The sequence below is a fragment of the Podarcis vaucheri genome (assembly GCF_965113315.1).
Source record: "Podarcis vaucheri genome assembly, chromosome: 13".
Classification (NCBI taxonomy): domain Eukaryota; kingdom Metazoa; phylum Chordata; class Lepidosauria; order Squamata; family Lacertidae; genus Podarcis; species Podarcis vaucheri.
The window spans coordinates 47,630,429-47,651,243 of record NC_138751.1 but is presented as its reverse complement, the minus strand read 5'-3'; the positions used below and the strand labels follow the sequence as shown (position 1 = coordinate 47,651,243).

General features: G+C 46.8%; 1 protein-coding gene across 2 annotated transcripts; it reads left to right on the top strand.

The window, feature by feature from the left end:
- The first annotated feature begins 2,042 nt into the window (after positions 1-2,042).
- IFI35 (interferon induced protein 35) lies at positions 2,043-20,521 on the top strand. 2 transcript variants are annotated; one of them, XM_082195060.1, is made up of 10 exons: positions 2,043-2,154; positions 2,842-2,869; positions 6,556-6,633; positions 7,751-7,909; positions 9,836-9,952; positions 11,259-11,412; positions 13,508-13,617; positions 15,907-16,096; positions 17,569-17,675; positions 19,824-20,521. In XM_082195060.1, exons 2-10 carry the CDS (start codon positions 2,855-2,857, stop codon positions 20,025-20,027), a joined length of 1,134 nt encoding a protein of 377 aa, XP_082051186.1. In that variant the 5' UTR covers positions 2,043-2,154; positions 2,842-2,854; the 3' UTR covers positions 20,028-20,521. The 2 variants fall into 2 exon arrangements, with proteins under 2 accessions (XP_082051186.1, XP_082051187.1); XM_082195061.1 differs by lacking the exons at positions 2,043-2,154; positions 6,556-6,633.
- The last annotated feature ends 294 nt before the right edge of the window (positions 20,522-20,815 follow it).

Here is a 20,815-nt window from a genome sequence, read left to right as displayed (position 1 = left end):
TGGACCACAGCCTAGGACCTCCAGGCATGTCTGGGTAGCCTAGGACCTCCAGGCATGCTGCCCAGGCTAGTGCCCCAGGGAGGTTACTTCAGTGCTGCTAGTGCAGCCAAAACAACGTGGTTGGCAGCAGTTACCAGTTATGGGTCTCTGCGGTCACAGTAGGTACTGTGATTCTTCAGCGATTCCCGGAAGAGCGCTCCATTGTCTCTCAAGATAGATGAATGCCAATAATAATAATAATTTATTATTTATACCCTGCCCATCTGGCTGGGTTTCCCGAGCCACTCTGGGCGGCTTCCAAAAGAACACTAAAATACACTTAAATCTGTTAAACATTAAAAACTTCCCTAAACAGGGTTGCCTTCAGATGTCTTCTAAAAGTTTGGTAGTTATTTTTCTCTTTGACATCTGGTGGGAGGGCATACCACAGGGCAGGGGCCACTACCGAGAAGGCCCTCTGCCTGGTTCCCTGTAACTTCGCTTCTCACAGGGAGGGAACCGACAGAAGGCCCTCGGTGCTGGACTTCCATGTTTGGGGTGAACGATGAAGGTGGAGACACTCCTTCAGGTATACTGGACCGAGGCCGTTTAGGGCTTTAAAGGTCAGCACCAACACTTTGAATTGTGCTCAGAAACGTACAGTGGTGCCCCGCAAGACGAATGCCTCGCAAGACGGAAAACTCGCTAGACGAAAGAGTTTTCCGTTTTGGAGGTGCTTCGCAAAACGAATTTCCTATGGGCTTGCTTCGCAAGACGACAATGTCTTGTGAGTTCCTGCTGGTTTTTTCCCCTCCCTCCCCCCTTTTTCTAAGCCGCTAATCAGCTGATCCGATCAGCAGATAAGCCGCTAAAAGCTGCTAATAGCGCTAATCCGCAAATCCGTCAATGGGCTTGCTTCGCAAGACGAAAAAACCGCTAGACGAAGAGAATCACAGAACGGATTCTTTTCGTCTTGCGAGGCACCACTGTACTGGGAGCCAGTGTAGGTCTTTCAAGACCGGTGTTATATGGTCTCGGCGGACGCTCCCAGTCACCAGTCTAGCTGCCGCATTCTGGATTAACTGCAGTTTCCGGCTCACCTTCAAAGGTAGCCCCAGGTAGAGCGCATTGCAGTAGTCCAAGCGGGAGATAACCAGAGCATGCACCACTCTGGCGAGACAGTCGGTGGGCAGGTATGGTCTCAGCCTGCGTACCAGATGGAGCTGACAAACAGCTGCCCTGGACACAGAATTGACCTGCGCCTCCATGGACAGCTGTGAGTCCAGAATGACTCCCAGGCTGCGCACCTGGTCCTTCAGGGGCACAGTTACCCCGTTCAAGACCAGGGAATCCTCCACACCTGACCACCCCCTGTCCCCAAAAAAACAGTACTTCTGTCTTGTCTGGATTCAACCTCAATCTGTTATCTGCAATCCATCCTGCAACCGCCTTCAGACATGGTTGGCATGGAAGTGCAGAACAAATGGGAGCACTTGAGCAAATCCGTTGCTAACACTGTTCTCCAGTGCTTTTCTCTTGTTGAGCTGCCCCTCCGAAATGCTGCCAGTGCACTTCTGAGCATGAGCAGAGTACGGCTCTACTCTGGAGTGAAGAAAGCTTGTCAATAGCCCATGAAAATAATAAGATGCACCCCCCCCACACACCCTGCTAGTAAATACATAATTGCTTAGCTGTGGGTGCTGATTTATTTTGTGGTGGGGGCACTTTGTACATGTTCATTGCAATTTAAACATATCCGTGCGGAACTCCGATATTAGACATGCAATCTGCAGCTGTCCGGGCTATATAGCAGGGAAAAGGGGAAAAAATTAAAGACAAGGCTATCCGTTATTCCAAAACAATCTCTCCATTGAGAAATCGGAAACTGGACGGTTGCTCCTCGGAAATCCCAGATTAAACACACAAACCCGGGGGACCAAATAGATCTCTTCTTACCCCACAATTCTATGCTGAGATTCGTGCATGGTAAAGAGTGGGGGGGGGTTGGACTAGATGACCCGGGGTCCCTTCTTCCAACGCCACGAAGGCGCACCCATCCTGCCTGGGGAGCAGACTTCCCGCTTCGGGGCGGGGCTTGGTTGGGGGGAGGAGGCTTTTAACAGCTGGAAATCGAAAGTGGAAGCGGCGCAAGGAGGCCAGCAGCTGCTGGGAAAGGTAAGGTCGCTAGTTTTGGGTGGGTCTTGTAGGCCTGATCCGCTTCTGTCCCCAAACCGCCGCACCCAAACGATCCGCTTTGCGCTTGGATAGAGGTGTCCGTGCGCGCCCTCCGCGCGCCGCCTGCCTCTCGACGCCGGACTGTAGGGCGAGGTCAGGATGAGTCCCCCGTAGGGGCGGCGGGTTGGGGCGGGTCAGCAACCATTGCTGGGGTTCGGGACCGGGCACTGTGAATTCAGCCAGCAGGGCGGGTTTCATAGGAGAAGCCAAGGGGGGCAGGGAGTGGCGGCTGCCCTCCCAAATCAATAATCAATACATGGCAAACCGAGGTCCTGCCCCGCGACAAAAATCCTGGCTGCTCCCATGGCGGGTCTCCACTTTTCCGGTGTCAAGTTTCTAGTCCGTATGACCGAGGAAGAGAGGAAGAGAGGCATGGGAATAAGGAGGCGAGGGATGCCGCGAAACAAGGAATCTCTGGATAAGGACGGGAGTTTTAGGGATCTAAGATATTTGTGCTGCTCTAGGGTAGGTGAAGCAGAATACAGTATGCAAAGCAGATGCATATTGGCATAATAAAACCGAATTACATTCTCTCCCCACCCCCCACCCCCGCCCTGGGTGGTATTTGGGTTACCTCTGTTTTGTATTAAAGTGCACTGCAAACGCAGCCCTTCTGTTTTCTTACAGGTGTGTCAACAGAATGGATTCAGATGAGGTGAGTAGGTAACTGATAGGCAACTAAGAATCTGCCTCTATGTGGCACCCAGATGGATGGATGAGGACTAAGCAGTACATATTTAAAGCAATATCACACTACTTTAAATAATCTTGGCTTCCCCCAAAGAATCTTGGAAACTGTAGTTTGCTAAGGGTGCTGCTGGGAGTTGTTTGGCACCCCTTATTCCTCTCACAGAACTACAGTTCCCAGAATGATTTAACAGTCTTCCAAGGGAATTCTGGATATCAAACCTTTGTAATAGAGGGGTCTGCTAACGGCTCTCAGCACCCTGAACAAATACTTTGGGGGAAGCCATGAAGGTTTAAAGTGGTATCTTTTTATTTATTTCGTAAAATATATAGGCCATTTGATTGTAAAAATAAATAAATCTCAAAGTGGTTTTGAAAAAGATAAAAACAAGGGAATCAAGGGGGAAAAAATAAAAAAATTAAAATAGTAAAATAGATTAAAACTTACACCAGCATTCCTTAGTGTTTGGATCAGCTTGCTGCTTTAAATGTAGCGCAATGAGCCCAGGATCTGCTGGGAAACCTCTGCGCTATTTGCAGTAAGACATCAAGTATTTCTGACGCAGTTGTTTTAAGAACAGCAGCAACAAAATGACCCCCGTAAATTATCCTGCTGAAATTATGAACGCTAAATATAATCAAGACCGGGTTTTCATGTGGATAGACCTCACCAGCCCTTTCTCAAGCCCCCTAAACCAGTGCCATTTCCACCTTTGGTGGTGGCACATGGACATGAGTTAATATTATGTTGCGTGAAGAAGAAAATACTACCCACCCTCTGCTTACTGACCACTGATTTCCCTGGATTTCTTGCAAGGCTGCGTCTTATGTTAATTAGTGCCACTGGTTCCCTTGCTTGGGTGCAAAAGTCGCATCCATATTTAACTTGCCCGTCAGGGGCTAGCAGCAGCTATCTAGTCCTTCCAAACCCCTTGGACTTGCAGCTGAGAGCCTCCTAGTTAACCTTAAAAAGGTAAAGGTAAAGGACCCCTGACAGTTAAGTCCAGTCGCGAACGACTCTGGGATTGTGGCGCTCATCTCGCTTTACTGGCCAAGGGAGTCTGCCGTTTACCTTCCCACTGGAGCGGTACCTATTTATCTACTTGCACTTTGACGTGCTTTCGAACTGCTAGGTTGGCAGGAGCAGGGACCGAGCAACGGGAGCTCACCCCGTCACGGGGATTCGAACCGCCGACCTTCTGATTGGCAAGTCCTAAGCTCTGTGGTTTAACCCACAGTGCCACCCGTGTCCCCCAGTTAACCTTACTTTAGTACTAATAGGGGGTGACACTGTTTGCTGTCCACTGATCTTGTCTTTGGATTAATCCCACAGGGAAATCCTGCGACTCACTTGGCTTGTTTTGCTCGCCTCTATGCATTCCTGTAATCCCCTGCTCCACGTTCAAGCCACTGTTGCTGTCTGCTCTTTAGAGAATAGATCCTTTTCCATATCAACACCGTATGCTGGGCATATTTTACGAAATATGCTGAGCATATTTTACGAAATATGCTGGGCATATTTTACGAAATATGCTGGGCATATTTTACGAAATATGCTGAGCTGGGCATGTTTAGCCTGGAGAAGAGGAGGTTAAGGGGTGATATGATAGCCATGTTCAAATATATAAAAGGATGTCACATAGAGGAGGGAGAAAGGTTGTTTTCTGCTGCTCCAGAGAAGCGGACACGGAGCAATGGATCCAAACTACAAGAAAGAAGATTCCACCTAAACATTAGGAAGAACTTCCTGACAGTAGGAGCTGTTCGACAGTGGAATTTGCTGCCAAGGAGTGTGGTGGAGTCTCCTACTTTGGAGGTCTTTAAGCAGAGGCTTGACAACCATATGTCAGGAGTGCTCTGATAGTGTTTCCTGCTTGGCAGGGGGTTGGACTCGATGGCCCTTGTGGTCTCTTCCAACTCTATGATTCTATGCCTCTCTGCTAAACATGTTTGTTGCGTCCTCATTCAGAGTGATATGAGAAACCTTAAATTCAAGAGTGCCGCTTTCAAGTACAGTGGTACCTCGGGTTACATACGCTTCAGGTTACATACGCTTCAAGATGAGAACAGAAATCCTGCTCCCGTGGCACGGCAGCAGCAGGAGGCCCCATTAGCTAAAGTGGTGCTTCAGGTTAAGAACAGTTTCAGGTTAAGAACGGACCTCCAGTACGAATTAAGTTCTTAACCCGAGGTACCACTGTACAGTAATACCTCTGGTGGTGAATATGATCCGTGCGGGAGACACGTTCGCAGCCTGAAGCACTGCGTGTGCACATGTGCTTTTGTCACTTTTCCACTTGTGTGTGACGTTATTTTGTGGTTCTGCACATGACGCGAGTGCCAAAACCCAGAAGTAACTCGTTCCAGTACTTCCGGGTTCGGCGCTGTCTGCAACCCGAAAATGTGCAACCTGCTGCGTTTGCAACCCGAGGTATGTCTGTACGCAAGTCGCCACCTCACATGGCGGTTCGGGCAGCTCTGTGAGTTTACTTCAAGAAGTTGATATATTTACAAAGTGATCAATAGTTAGTCCCCTTCTCAAATTGGCCAAGATGTATAAAAAGAACTCAAACATTTGCTGGAGATGCAAAAAAAGGGGTAGGTACCTTCCTGCGCATGTGGTGGGACTGCGTGAAGATACGGGAATTCTGGGACATAATATATAAACAATCTCAAAAAAATATTTAAATTCTCCTTCAAAAAACCCCCAGAAGCCTTTCTGTTAGGCATTATGTCCACCGAAATACAAAAAAATCTTTATAACCCTTTTTATGTAAGCAACCACGGCGACTAGAATTTTAATAGCAAAAAATTGGAAAGGTGACTCAACCCCCACAAAAATTGACTGGCAGGGGAAGATGATGGACTATTTAGAACTTGTGAAAATGACTGGGAGATTAAGAGGAAACTCAAACCAGAAAGTGTGTAAAGATTGGACAATATTCAACGAATATCTAAAAAAGTATTGTGATAATGCAAATCTCCTGACAGGTCTAGATTGAATCTTGAATAATGAGGAAATTATAAAAGCAAAAATCTCCTTTTGATATGCAACACTTAAAAAAATAAGGAAGTGTGAATAGACCAATAATGTGTAAAAAGTAGAGTGAGGTGAATCAGAAGTCGAAAGTGTGTGTGATGCCAAATGATCTGTTGTTCGTTAGTGTTTAGTTGTTATGAGGGTATTGTGTTGGTTGGTTTGTGTTGTTTTTTTATGTAGTGTGTAAATTGTTCTGCAATAAAGCTTTAATAAAAATAATGAAAGATAGCGTATTTTTTTGCTCTAGAAGACTCACTTTTTCCCTCCTAAAAAGTAAGGGGAAATGTGTGTGCGTCTTATGGAGCGAATGCAGGCTGCGCAGCTATCCCAGAAGCCAGAACAGCAAGAGGGATCACTGCTTTCGCTGTGCAGCAATCCCTCTTGATGTTCTGGCTTCTGGGATTCAGAATATTTTTTTGTTTGTTTTCCTCCTCCAAAAACTGGGTGCCTCTTATGGTCTGGTGCGTCTTATAGAGCGAAAAATACGGTAGTTAGTCCCCTTCTCCCCATCCCCACCACGTCCCATAAGTTTTTGAACTCGCCTCTGCGCTCCTGTTGCATGGAGGCAGGAGGTCCTGGGCTGTGAACGAACATCCTTTTGTTCTGCTCTTCAGGACTCCTTCATCTACCTGCCCAGTCCAGGAATTTCAGCAAGTGAGACACTGGCAGCAGAACAAACCTTGAAGTGGCAGGTACTCTTCTTTGGAAACAGCAGTTGTCTCTCATGTCAAAAGTGAAATGTGTTGGTGTTCAGAGGCAGTCCTCAAAGCTCTTTCCTTTATTTTTATTTTATTTTAAATTGCTTTTTATTGAGTTTTACACAGGATGGGTAAAAACCAATGATTTTTTTTTTAAAAAAATCGGATTATTTTTTATTGAAATCGGGGGTTTTAAGTTGAAATCGGATTTTTAAAATAAAATGCTTTTGGAGGGAAAAATCTTTCTAAAGATCGTTTTCTATTTAAGTTACATTCTACTCCAAAGGCTATTCATCAGGAAATAAGGGTTTGTTTTAACTTTTTCGTGTGTTGCTAAAACTCAATCTTTTTCTTTTTTAAAAAAATAAAATTGTTTAACCACATCAGAAAAGTTGTCCAAATGTAAACAGTTAACTTATTAAACCTCACTATAATTTCATAATTATCTGTCTATGTATTTCTAATAGAATAACCAAATCAGTAATTTTTGATATAACTGTAAACAACTACTCTGAAAATTTATTATTCCAAAAATGAAAACTTCCTCTGGTTGTAAATATGCAAGAATGAGTCCTTCTGTAAAAAAATTGATTTAAATCAAGTCTTACTGACTCGTGATTTAAATCAATTTGATTTGATTTAAATCAAATCCCCCCTGGTTTTAAATTTATTCTCTGCATGTTTACTCAGAAGCAAAATCCACTCTGTTTAGTGGGGATCACCCGGAGGTTAGCATTCCTAGGACTGTGCCCCCCAAAGTATAAGTGCATTACTTTTGTGCGAGCAAAACTGTAAATATATACCTGATATTAGAGAGGGAGCTCCACCTTATGCTTCTTAAATATTTGTGTTTGCCACCTGAAGAGCTGAAAGAAACAAAAGATAACACAAACTTCGTAGTAAACAAAAGGAAACATATTATGTGGACAGAAACTTTCTCATACAGTATTAAAGACCATCACCCTGATTGGATATTCTCAATTTCCCATTTTGCCTACTGGAAAGTTTAAGAAAAATTCATCGGGATAAAAAAATACACACATTTTCTTCAGATTTCCCCTTTCCTGATTTTATCCTTTCTGACCGTCACATGTCTGCTTGTCACCTTTAGGATATGTGCAAAGCATTGGAGGTTGACCGGTTTTCCTTGGAGGCTGGCAGAAAAGAGAGCGAACGAGAGGCATCAAAACTCGAGAGAGAAACTGAGCTTCTGCGTAAAAGACTCCAGGAGCTTGAAGAAGAGTCTCAGCCCCAGAAAGCAGGTTTTCAGGTTGTTGTTGTTGTTTAGTCGTTTAGTTGTGTCCGACTCTTCGTGACCCCCTGGACCAGAGCACGCCAGGCACTCCTGTCTTCCACTGCCTCCCGCAGTTTGGTCAAACTCATGCTGGTAGCTTCAAGAACACTGTCCAACCATCTCGTCCTCTGTCGTCCCTTCTCCTTGTGTCCTCCATCTTTCCCAACATCAGGGTCTTTTCCAGGGAGTCTTCTCTTCTCATGAGGTGGCCAAAGTCTTGGAGCCTCAGCTTCAGGATCTGTCCTTCCAGTGAGCCCTCAGGGCTGATTTCCTTCAGAATGGAGAGGTTTGATCTTCTTGCAGTCCATGGGACTCTCAAGAGTCTCCTCCAGCACCATAATTCAAAAGCATCAATTCTTTGGCGATTGGCCTTCTTTATGGTCCAGCTCTCACTTCCATACATCACGACTGGGAAAACCATAGTACAGATCTTTTAAGACCAAGGTTGAGTCTATTCTTCTTTTAAAGCAGGGAATGGGAAACATGTTTGTTGTTGAACTCTCCAGCAACAACTGCAGGGCTACAGATTCCTCTGCCCTCCTTTAAAGAAAAGCAAATAATTCATCAGTGTCACTGCAGTCCTGCACTGAGAGATGTTCAGTTATGCAGTCGTCCTGGTGAAACATAAGCACCCATTTTCTTATTTTGCATCCTTTTATTTTGTTTCTGCAAGTCATTGGGAAAGGTCAGGAGGGGGACCACAGCAAATCGTCCTCCGTGTTTTCCTCCATTTTTCTGATATTTCCCCAGGTGTTGCTGATGTATGTTCAGGCTTTTCTTGCAGCCATGTAGGCCAAACACATGCTTCAAGGAAAGTTAGAGAGCTGAGATTCTCAGAAAATTGGACTCTGGCACCCTACTCCCAGATTAACACACGTACATAATAATAAATTATGCAAACTGTGTAACTTATGTGATAAGGCTGTTGTTACTTGTTTGTCAAGGACGCAGGTGGTGCTATGGTCTAAACCACGGAACCTCTTGGGCTTGCCGATCAGAAGGTAGGCAGTTTGAATCCACGTGACTCTGTCCCAGCTCCTGCCAGCCTAGCAGTTCGAAAGCATGCCAGTGCAAGTAGATAAATAGGTACCACTGCAGCGGGAAGGTAAACAGCATTTCCATGCCCTCTGGTTTCCATCACAGTGTCCTGTTGTGCTAGAAGCTGTTTAGTCCTGCTGGCCACATGACCTGGAAAGCTGTCTGTGAACAAACGCCGGCTCCCTTGGCCTGAAAGCGAGATGAGCGCCGCAACCCCATAGTCACCTTTGACTGGACTGAACCGTCCAGGGATCCTTTACCTTTTTACCTATTTATTTGTTTGCAATTGTTGCATGCCTCCCCCAAACTATGTTCTCTGGGCAGCTTATGGTAAAATATTGAAATGCAATAGGTAAAGGTAAAGTCGTGACCGACTCTGGGGTTGTGGCACTCATCTTGCTTTATTGGCCGAGGGAGCCGGCATACAGCTTCCGGGTCATGTGGCCAGCACGACGAAGCCGCTTTTGGCAAACCAGAGAAGCACACGGAAACACCATTTACCTTCCCGCTGGAGCGGTACCTATTTATCTTCTTGCACTTTGACGTGCTTTCGAACTGCTAGGTTGGCAGGAGCAGGGACTGAGCAACGAGAGCTCACCCCGTTGTAAGGATTCGAACCGCCGACCTTCTGATCGGCAAGTCCTAGGCTCTGTGGTTTAACCCACAGCGCCACCTGCATCCCAATAATCAACCGTAAAAATGTGCCTATGTAGCAAACTCTTGGTTTGACTGCACTTTAAATATCCCATAGATGGGAGATGGAGTCCAAACACTCGTTGGGCACATCTTGGGTTTACAGGTTGTCTGCACTGGCAGACATCCCTCGTGTTCCCTGTTTAACGGATCACCATCTTTTCCCTGCAGAGAGAGATTCAGTTGGCGCTGACAGAAGAACGCCAATTGCTACGAGAGAAACTGGCTCTGGAAAACGAACTGGAGCAGCTGGAAAGGTTTCAGGTGACCCAGGAAGAGCTCCACAAGGTACTGGGTGTCGGGAAGTCTGAGAAATAGGCTAGTTTAATCACGTAGGCAAGCTTGTGTCTTTCCCAGAAGGAGCCATTGAATCCCAGACAGAATTCCTCTTGAGATCCCATCTGGTATTCAGGCTGAGACCCTACCTGCCCGCGGACTGTCTCACCAGAGTTGTGCATGCTCTAGTTATCTCCCATTTGGACTACTGCAATGCGCTCTATGTGGGGCTACCTTTGAAGGTGACCCAGAAACTACAACTAATCTAGCAGCTAGACTGGCGACTGGGAGCAGCTGCCGAGACCATATAACACAGGTCTTGAAAGAGCTACATTGGCTCCCGGTACATTTCTGAGCACAATTCAATGTGTTGGTGCTGACCTTTAAAGTTCTAAATGGCTTTAGCCCAGTATACTTGAAAGGAGCGTCTCCACCCCCATCGTTCAGCCCGGACACTGAGGTCCAGCTCTGAGGGCTTTCTGGCGGTTCCCTCATTGCAAGAAGTGAAGTTACAGGGAACCAGGCGGAAGGCCTTCTTGGTAGGGGAATGCCCTCCCATCAGATGTCAAGGAAATAAACAGCTATCTGACTTTTAGAAGACATCTGAAGGCAGCCCTGTTTAGGGAATATTCTGTAATATTCTGTTGGGCTGCCCAGAGTGGCTGGGGAAACGCACCGTATTTTTCGCTCTATAAGACGCACCTAGTTTTTAGAGGAGGAAAACAAGAAAAAAATATTCTGAATCAAATGTTGTTGAAGAGGAAGGAGGAGGGAGGCTCAGGCTTAAGGCATCACAACAAGAGGCGCTGCGCAGTAATCCCTCTAGCTGTTCTGGCTTCTGGGATAGCTGCGCAGCCTGCATTCGCTCCACAACACACACACACACACACATTCCCCCTTACTTTTTAGGAGGGAAAAGGTGCGTCTTACAGAGCGAAAAATACTGTATGAATGAATGAATGAATGAATAAATATAATGATAATTCCTATGATTATTCCTCTTCTCTGCCCTACAAACCAAGTGAGACTGATGGCGTTTGTTCAGTGGCAAGGCAAAATCTCTGCCTATGCACAGCAGTGCTCTGTCCTTTCCTTAACATTTCCCTTAAACTATCTGCTAGCTGAGTTCTACAATTACTTATTAATTTAAAAGTTTTAATCAGAAGAGGCAATGTGAAATACGAAACAAGAAGAGTACGCGTGGGAGATACATCCAGTTGAAATTCTGACTCAAAATAAGAGTTTGTTGTAGAGTGCGAAACCTAGCAGGAAAAAACCCATTCTCATATCAACCTTCTCTTTCCTGCCAACTCTCCAGGTGCCAACCAACTTACCTGAACGGGCGATGGTGTTTAAAGGCCACGTGGAAGAGGCGAAGGAGGAGACATTGCCTAACCGTTTGACAGCCCGGCCACAGATTCGATACCCTGTGCCTGGGGGATCGGCTCTCATCACTTTTGAAAGCCACGAGGGTAGGAGCGGCTGTTTGGATTGAAATTCTGACCCCGAAAAGATGTCACGGGGGTGGCCCCAAGTTGGGGAACCTAAGAGCAGGCAGAGACAGGCAATTGGGAGCATTTCTGGGTCACTTCTGGATTTGGCACCATGTGCGTGTGCACGGTGGTGCGTCTTTTGGACGCACATTAATCGGTTGCTGCAATTAATGGCCATGACTAGTTTACGCCCATTCATTGTAATCGATCTACTCCGAGTAATAGTTAGCTGAATACAACCCAAAGGCTCTTTGCGAGTAATTTCAACTAGCCCCTTCCAGCAGTAGGAGTCCTGTATAAAGTCCCAACCATTTTTATCTCTAGTGATTGGACTTGCTCTCCCGCTATAGGGAAGACACCTTAAGAGATCGCCCAGCTGCAATTCCTGGTTTCTCAATCTAATTCATCCCTCTGTTGATGAAGGTTCCATAGTTCTTGCCCAACCCTTTCAAGCAATGTCATTGTTTGGCACCCGTCTGTCTCAAAGACAATGGAGTGTGCTTCCAAGCATGAAGTCAAACTGCTGCGTGGACAGCACTGAGGTGACCTCTTGTGGGCAGTGTGTATGGAAACCCTGGTCTCCCCAGACAACAAGACCCCCCTCTCGGCCTTGCTGGTGTGGTCCAAAGGAATTATAATAATAATAATTTTATTACTTATACCCCACCCATCTGGCTGGGGTTCCCCAGCCACTCTGGCCAGCTTACAGAATACAGCGGTACCTTGATTTTCGAACGTAATCCGTTCCGGAAGACCGTTTGAGTTCTGAAACGTTAGAAAACTGAAAATTCAACAGCCGACAGCTAGGCCTCAGGATCTTACACTCAGGGGAAGCCGCGTTTCATGTTCGACTTCCGAGGCATGTTCGAAAACCGAAGCATTTACTTCTGGGGTTACGGCATTCAAAAACCAAAATGTACATCAACAGAGACGTTTGAAAACCGAGGTACCATTGTATGTAAAACACTATAAAGCATCAAACGTTAAAAACTTCCCGATGCACGGCTGTCTTCTAAAAGTTGTACAGTGGTACCTCGGGTTACAAACACCTCAGGTTACAAACAATCCAGGTTACAGACTCCGCTAACCTGAAAGTAGTACCTTGGGTTAAGAACCTTACCTCAGGATGAGAACAGAAATTGCGCGGCGGCGGCAGCAGCAGGAGGCCCCATTAGCTAAAGTAGTACCTCAGGTTAAGAATGGTTTCAGGTTAAGAACAGACCTCTGGAACAAATTAAGTACTTGACCCGAGGTACCACTGTATAGCTATTTATCACCTTTACATATGAAGGAAAGCAGAAACATTTGTCACCAGCTTGGCTGCAGGAGTTGCCAGAAGGAGGCCTTTAGGAGCCATCCAACCACCTTAGGGATTCCTCTCCGAATCTGTGTAGAGTTTACTCCTTAGCCCAGTGGTTTTCAACCTGTGGGTCCCCAGATGTTGTTGGACTACAACTCCCATCATCCCTGAGCTCTGGCCTTGCTAGCTAGGGGTGATGGGAGTTGTAGTCCAACAACATCTGGGGACCCACGGGTTGAGAAAGGCTGGTAGCCTTTTCTCCTAAAGATATCCTGCAATACAGCAGAGATTTCGGACCTGAGTTTTCCTTCTCCCAGATGGGCTACCTTCCCAGGCTGATGAGCCCCACCTGCCCCTCACTTCCCTCTATAGCACATGCAAATAATGCTTTCTTCACCTCTGGACCCACCGTTGGTCTTGTGTGCTCAATCTGCCAGAGCCTGTCTTTGAATACAGGGGAAGTCCCTAAGTCACAGAGGGTGTGAGACCCATTGACTACCCTTGACTCGTTTAACCAGCTAGTCAAAGCCATTCCTGGGGTGCAGAGTAGGGAACAAGGTACCCCAGAAGGAGCATGATGCGCCTTGTCTCTCCCCTAACACTCCACACACCCCTCAGCGCACTCACACATAGACAAAAAAACCCCTCTTGTTTCCATCTTAAAGGAGGATGGGAACTAATTCTGGGCTGCTGAACTGACAGATAGGAAAGCATATGGATGGAAGGAGATATTTGGGGTTGACTTTGACCTCTTTTTCCACTCCTCCCTGTCAGTTGCCTCCAGGATCATTGAAATGGAACAGCACCAGGTTCAACTGGATGAATTCAGCTATGTGCACGTGAAGGCTGAGGCGATGCTGTTACTCTTGCCCTCATCCTTGGAGGTGGGTTCTGCATCTGTAAAATGGGACCCACAATACACACCTGGTGCATCCAAACTTTGGGGTGATTGGGGGTAATTGTAATTGGGAACATTTGAAACAGAAAATGGGCTGGAACGGGAAAGTTCGAAGTCTTTATCGAATCTTAACTCTGTAACTAGAAACCTGTTCTTGGTTTTATTAGTACGGTGGTACCTCGGGTTACAGATGCTTCAGGTTACAGATGCTTCAGGTTACAGACTCCGCTAACCCAGAAATAGTACCTCGGGTTAAGAACTTTACCTCAGGATGAGAACAGAAATTGCACGGCGGTGGTGTGGCGGCAGCAGCAGGAGGCCCCATTAGCTAAAGTGGTACCTCAGGTTAAGAACAGTTGCAGGTTAAGAACAGACCTCCAGAACAAATTAAGTTCTTAACCCGAGGTAGTTAAGGTAAAGTGACCCCTGACCATTAGGTCCAGTCATGGCCGACTCTGGGGTTGCAACGCTCATCTCGCTTTATTGGCCGAGGGAGCCGGCGTACAGTTTCCAGGTCATGTGGCCAGCATGACTAAGCCGCTTCTGGCGAACCAGAGCAGCACACGGAAACACCATTTACCTTCCCGCCAGAGCGGCACCTATTTATCTTCTTGCATTTTGATGTGCTTTCAAACTGCTAGGTTGGCAGGAGCAGGGACCGAGCAACGGGAGCTCACCCTGTTGCGGGGATTCGAACCGCCGACCTTCTGATTGGCAAGTCCTAAGCTCTGTGGTTTAATCCACAGCGCCACCCGCGTCCCTAACCCGAGGTACCACTGTATTATTTTAAAAAATTAAAGCTAACATTCCCAGGAAGTTGAATACTGCACTTAGCACCACACTCAGCACATTTCCTGCACCTTTGCAGTACATGCCATTAGGCTACAATCCATGCAACTGCGATAGCACTCTGTCAGGGCCAGAGTCAAGCTAGGTCAGCAGCAAAAGCAATAAATCACCCGAGGCCAGTGCAGTTGTTATTGGCCTTCAATTGGCATAAGTGTAAACAATAAAACCATACAAAGTCATCCAAATACATTAATAATCCAAACACATACGCTATATAAAAGACTAGATAGCCACCACTGAGTCAATGAGGCAACTTTAGATTTAGCTTTAAATATTCCAGAAAGCAGACCACAGCTCAGGCCTAGTGGTCTCAGCAACTCTTTCTAGGAGGCCTTGCCCCGATGAAGCAGTTAGGAGGAATGAAGATCCCCGTCTTCCTGGTATCCACTAAGACTCCTCCTCTCCAGGGTCTTTCCAATAATAATAATAATAATAAGAAGAAGAAGAATAGAAAATTTATTATTTATATCCCGCCCATCTGGGTTGGTTTCTCCAGCCACTCTGGGCGGCTCCCAACAGAATATTAAAAACACGATCAAACATCAAACATTAAAAACTTCCCTAAACAGGGCTGCCTTCAGATGTCTTCTAAAAATCAGGTAGATGTATATTTCCTTGACATCTGATGGGAGGGCGTTCCAAAGGGCGGGTGCCACTACCGAGAAGGCCCTCTGCCTGGTTCCCTGCAACCTCACTTCTGGCAGGGAGGGAACCGCCAGAAGGCCCTCAGCTCTGAACCTCAGCGTCCGGGCCGAACGATGGGGGGTGGAGACGCTCCTTCAGGTATACAGGACCGAAGCCATTTAGGACTTTAAAGGTCAGCGCCAACCCTTTGAATTGTGCTTGGAAACGTACTGCGAGCCAATGTAGGTCTTTCAGGCCTGGTGTTATATGCTGTGTCAGACTGCGTCTGTACACAACCCCCCTTTGCTCTGGCTGTTTTGTTTCTCTGTGAGTTCTAGGAGACCAGGGGAGAGAGAGACTGGCCACAGCAGGAGGGGGAGAGGCCCTGGCTTCTTCAGCCGCCTGCCTCTAGGCCAGACTCCCCTCCAGCCTCCGCTTCTGCCTCCAAGTTAGAACTGCTCTCTGGCACAGCTTCTTCTAGCTCACTAAACCCTGTCACCTCTCCTGCTGCTGACGCCTCCTCCCTCCGGTCCACTTCCTCTTCTGCTGCTGACCACTCATCCTTGCCCTGCTCTGAGCCTTCTTCCCTTGGGGGTTCCCTAGGCCTAGGGGGTTCCCCGGCTGTTGCCTCTTCTGCCTCCAGCCAGACCGTGACCACACTACTGTTTGAGGTGGATTGCGTGGAGGGAGGTGTCCTGCACCCAACCCCACATTCTCTTCTTCCCCTGATGGACGTCTTTCCTCAGCTGTGTCACGATGCGGCCGTTCTGGTTTCCTAAGACCTCTTCCCCACCCCGCACAGATCTCCCTGGAAAAGAGTCCGCGACGGGTCCTGCTGTCTGGCATCGTGGCCTCCTCTCTGCCTGAGGACCGGCTGCTTGAGAAGTTGGAGTTGTTTTTCAGCAAGCGGCAGAACATGGGAGGCGAGGTGTTCAGCGTGGAGCGGCTGAGCGACACTGGCCACGTGGTGCTGACGTTTATGGATGATGGAGGTACGAGGAGATAGATGAAGAGGCAGTGGGAAGGGGAAGGTGGCTTGCTTACCTCAAAAATCAGTGAATTATTTTTGTCGCAAGGGAAGTGGTCATCCTGATTTCCCTTTCTTGGACCATCTCCAGCTCATCTATGAATGCTTAAGATTTATTTTAAGCTAAAATTGCCTTATTTTTGTTTGAGCTGCCGCTCATTTTACAGCCAGGGTATAAGCAAGCACGTCGTTTAATTTCCCTGTGAATGGGCTTGTTTTCTCCCACCCCACAATACATGATGATCTTCATTCGGAGGAAACGTTGTGCTAGGTGCTGTACAGAATACAAGAGTCCCTTCTGCCAAATGCCAACTACAGTAGAACCTCGGTTCTCGAACGGCTTAGTTGACGAACAAATCGGAACCTGAATACTGCAAACCCAGAAGTCAGTGTTCTGGTTTGCGAACCTTTTTCGGAAGCCAAACGTCCAATGCTGCTGTCGGCTATTGTTTCTGAGGCGCCTGCACCAATCGGAAGCCGCGCCTTGGTTTTCGAACGTTTCGGAAGTCAAATGGACTTCCAGAATGGATTACGTTCAAGAACGAAGGCACCACTATATTACGCTTTGGGTAGTTAGAGCTGCGCCGTTTTTTAAAAGCAGTGAGATGGAAAGTCACAGTGTTGTTGTTTTTTTATAATAATATTTATTATTTTCCATACATAAACATAACAGAAGAAAAAGCCAACAATAATAAAGAGGAAAAAATGAAACAGAAAAAGGGAAAAGAAAAAAGAAACATAAAGCATAAAATACATCAAATCACCACATAAACTGAAGATTAATTAATTAATCAAAATCCATCTTCATAAACATATGACTTCCTCAAATCTCTTCCATCTGAATTTCTTAGTAATGATATATAGCAGTTTCCAATATCATTATTTCATAAAACCATATCACAGTCATAATCATATTTCCTAACTTTTCTTATCGTACATTTTCTTATTTATTTATTTAATCCCAATTTAATCCTAGGCCTAATTAATTCATTCAAGTGATTACATATCTTTAATATTACAATATCTATTCAGGTAGTCTTTAAATTTCTTCCAATCTTCTTGGTGTTCCTCTTCTTTCTGGTCGTGGATTCTTCCAGTCAGGTCAGCTAGCTCCATAAACTCCACCATCTTCATCTGCCATTCTTCTACCATTGGTAGTTCTTGTGTTTTCCATTTTTTGGCTAGTAAAATCCATGCAGCAGTTGTGGCATACAAAATACTTTAACATCTTTTTGGGGCAGTTCAGAACCTGTTATTCCAAGGAGAAAGGCCTCTGGTTTCTTCATAAAAGTATATCTCATCATTTTTTTTAATTCATTATAATTTTTCCCCCAGAAGTCTTTTACCTTGGAGCAAGTCCACCACATATGATAGAAAGTACCTTCCTTTTCTTTAGTCACAGTGTTGTCCTTTTCTTTGCCTCTTCCCCTTCTACAGTGGCCAAGCGGCTTATCCAAAAAGGTCGGTACCAAGTGCCCATCGGACAGGAGATTCACACAGTCAAGCTGTCATACTATGTCGGCGGAGAAATCGCAGAGCTGCAGGTGAGTTATTTTAAAATGAGGCTGCATTTTAACCTGCATTTTAAATTGGGGTGTTTTTTCTTTCTCCCCCCCCTTTCCCCCCTATTATGTTTTTACTGTGATTTTGTTGGTGTTAGCTGCCCTGAGCCTGGCTCTGGCTGGGGAGGGCGGGGTATAAATATATTATTATTATTATTATTATTATTATTATTATTATTATTATTATGTGGCTATGTGCATTGCTTCAGAATGTGGTAAGCTGGGTCAGGGCCTTCTCTCCCATGAGGTGGACGGAGGTGGCCGCTTCGGGCGGCAGGATCCCAAGGGGCAGTACCACCACCATGGGAAAAGCAGCTGCGGCTTCTGCTCACTTCTCCCTGCTGCCGGAACCAAGAATCTACAACCACACAACCTCAGTTAAACAAGGCTTCAGGCGGTGGGGGTGGCACCTTCCTGTTTCTCCTCAGACGGCGAAATGGGATGGGCAGTCCCTAAAGGTCCCTCATGCTCAATGGGGTCCTGGCCAACTGCCCCAGGGCTCTACCACAACGGCACCACTGACCTCAGGAAACCAAAATAAAAAAATTCCTTCCAGTAGCACCTTAAAGACCAACTAAGTTAGTTCTTGGTATGAGCTTTTGTGTGCATGCACACTTCTTCAGATACACTGAAACAGAAGTTGCCAGGTCCTTCTATATAGGGAGAAGGTGGGGAGGGGTCTTACTCAGAAGGGTGGTGGGAATGGGAGATTGGCAGATAGCTGAGATGAGCCTGTTGACGACTCTTAACGACTGCAATAGGTCTTACAGGAAAAGGCAAGGGGTGAGAGGGTGAGAAATGGCTTAGTCATGTATAATGGGATAAGAATCCAATGTCTTTGTTCAAACCAGGTCTCTCCATGGTTTTAAGTTTGGTAATGAGTTGCAATTCAGCAGCTTCTCTTCAGCAGCTTTTTTTTTCTTTTTTGACTATGGCAGACCAACACGGCTACCTATCTGTCTCAGGAAACCAAATTGTGCAGCAGCACCGCTGTCCAAAATCATATACATGTTGGGTTCCTGGATCTTCATGTTTTTCGTTGCTGCTGGTGGTGGTAATGTTTGCATTTAGCAAAAGCAACCAGGACTCTGCAGCTCTGGCATCATCATTCATTGTGCGCTAGGGATTTCCCCTGCGTTCAGGCTCCGGCAGATTGAGCGGACGATACAAATAGTCCGGAATTTTGTCAGGGATTTAACCAGCGCAGTCTGCTACATCGGCAAAATTCTGAATTTCACTTCTAGCCCTAAATAGTCGGTCCAGTGATCAAGAAGATGGTTTCAGCACCTGACGTGTTAGAATTCCTGATCCGCGATTGCAGTCATGGGATTTTTGTCTTTCACATGACTGTGTATGTTTTGACTCTGCACAGTGGGAAGTGACGGAGACAGGATGTTTGTGTTGCTGTGTTCCGTGAAGTGGGACTATTGTCCTTTGTTCTTTTTCTCTTTGCTGTCTGATGCTAGAGAGGGAGGGAGCCATGTTGCAGTGCTCCGTGTGTGTTTATAGGTAAATAAAGCAGATTAGCCAAAATGCTGAGTTGCTGTCACGCATGATGCGCAAACTCTGCGGATCCCTAAGAGTGCCGATGTTGGTTGGCATCGGTCGCTGTGATGTTCGGGCTGAAGAAAGCTTTTGAGGCTCCCGAACGAACGACCAGGAGGGAGGGAGCATGCCAGTCGGGCATGTGTCTCTGCCAGGGTCCTACTCGAGTGTAGGCTGAACTCCTGACATGACGTACGGTACCTAGGAAGGTAGCCCATCTCGGAGAAAGCTCTGATCCTCAACCTCCACTGCCTTGCAGGATATCTTGGGGAGAAGTAAAAGACCAAGGAGTGGAGTCCCTAAGACAGTTGGATGGTGTCTTGTACGCCTCCGTCCAGCAACTCCCACGGCCAAGGTGGTGCCAGACGTATTGCTCTGCTTTCCTTTGGACCCCATCAGTGAGGCCGAGAGGGGGGAGGTCTTGTCATCTGGGCAGCCCAGGACCTCTGTCCACACTGCCCAGGCTTGCACCCCAGGGAGGTCATGTCAGTGATGCTAACTTCACCCCCCGGTGGCGGTCCTTTGTCTCCCGAGGCAGATGGACGCCGACAACAAAATCCTCTCTTTTCTTTCTCCCCGTTCCAGTTCCGTCCTTTGGTCTGCGCTCGGACTGTCCTGCTGTCGGGGATTCCAGACGTCCTGGATGAGGAATTGATGCGTGAGGCCCTGGAGATTCATTTCCAGAAGCCCAGCAAGGGTGGGGGAGAAGTGGATGTCGTCGCTTACGTCCCGATTGGACAGTGTGCGGTAGCTGTCTTTGAAGCGGAGGAGGAGGAGGAGGAAGACTGAGTGTGACCCTGCCTTCCAGAGGCAGAGAAAGCTTTCTTAAATTGATTTCAGTGCAAGTTGCTGCTCAACTCCCATCAAGGAAAGATCCCACCAAAAAGGATGCAAAGCTCTGAACATTTGGGGGAAGGGGAAGTTTTGATAGTCCGAATTCTGAATCGCTGCAAGGATGTGGAGACTCTCAGATAAATCTCTCAGGTATAAAAATGGAACGGATATCCTTGCCAGCGTAATCCTGTACTGTGAAGAACCAGAGGATGGAGTTCTTGCTGTTGGATTAAAAAAAGAGGCAGTCCCTGGCACACAGTGACACCCCTTTTCTCTGATGTGTGGACTTTTATCTGCATTATTTGCTTTGTGGTTTTTCCTGCTGTCTTGTCCCTGTTCAGTTATTCTGTCTCAAATGCTTGCAATTCACCCAAAGTGAAGGAGAGACTCTCAGATAAGCAGAATAAAGAGAACAGCTGACTCTCCCTCCTGCTGTTTGCGAATAATTACTGTATTTTTCACTCCATAGGGCACACCGGACCATAGGGCGCACCTAGTTTTGGGAGGCGGAAAACAAGAAAAACTTATTCTGAACCCCAGAAGCCAGAACAGCAAGAGGGATCTGGCTTCTGGGATACCGTGTGGCTGTTCTGGCTTCTGGGATAACCGCGCCAAGCCTCTTCAGGGCAGCAGGATGAAGGCTCCCCCTGCCCGAAGAGGCTGCGCAGGGCTAAAGCAGAAGCCAGGACAGGCGCGTCGCTGAAGGGGTGCTGCGCCTTCTCTCTCTGCGCAGAGAGGAAGAA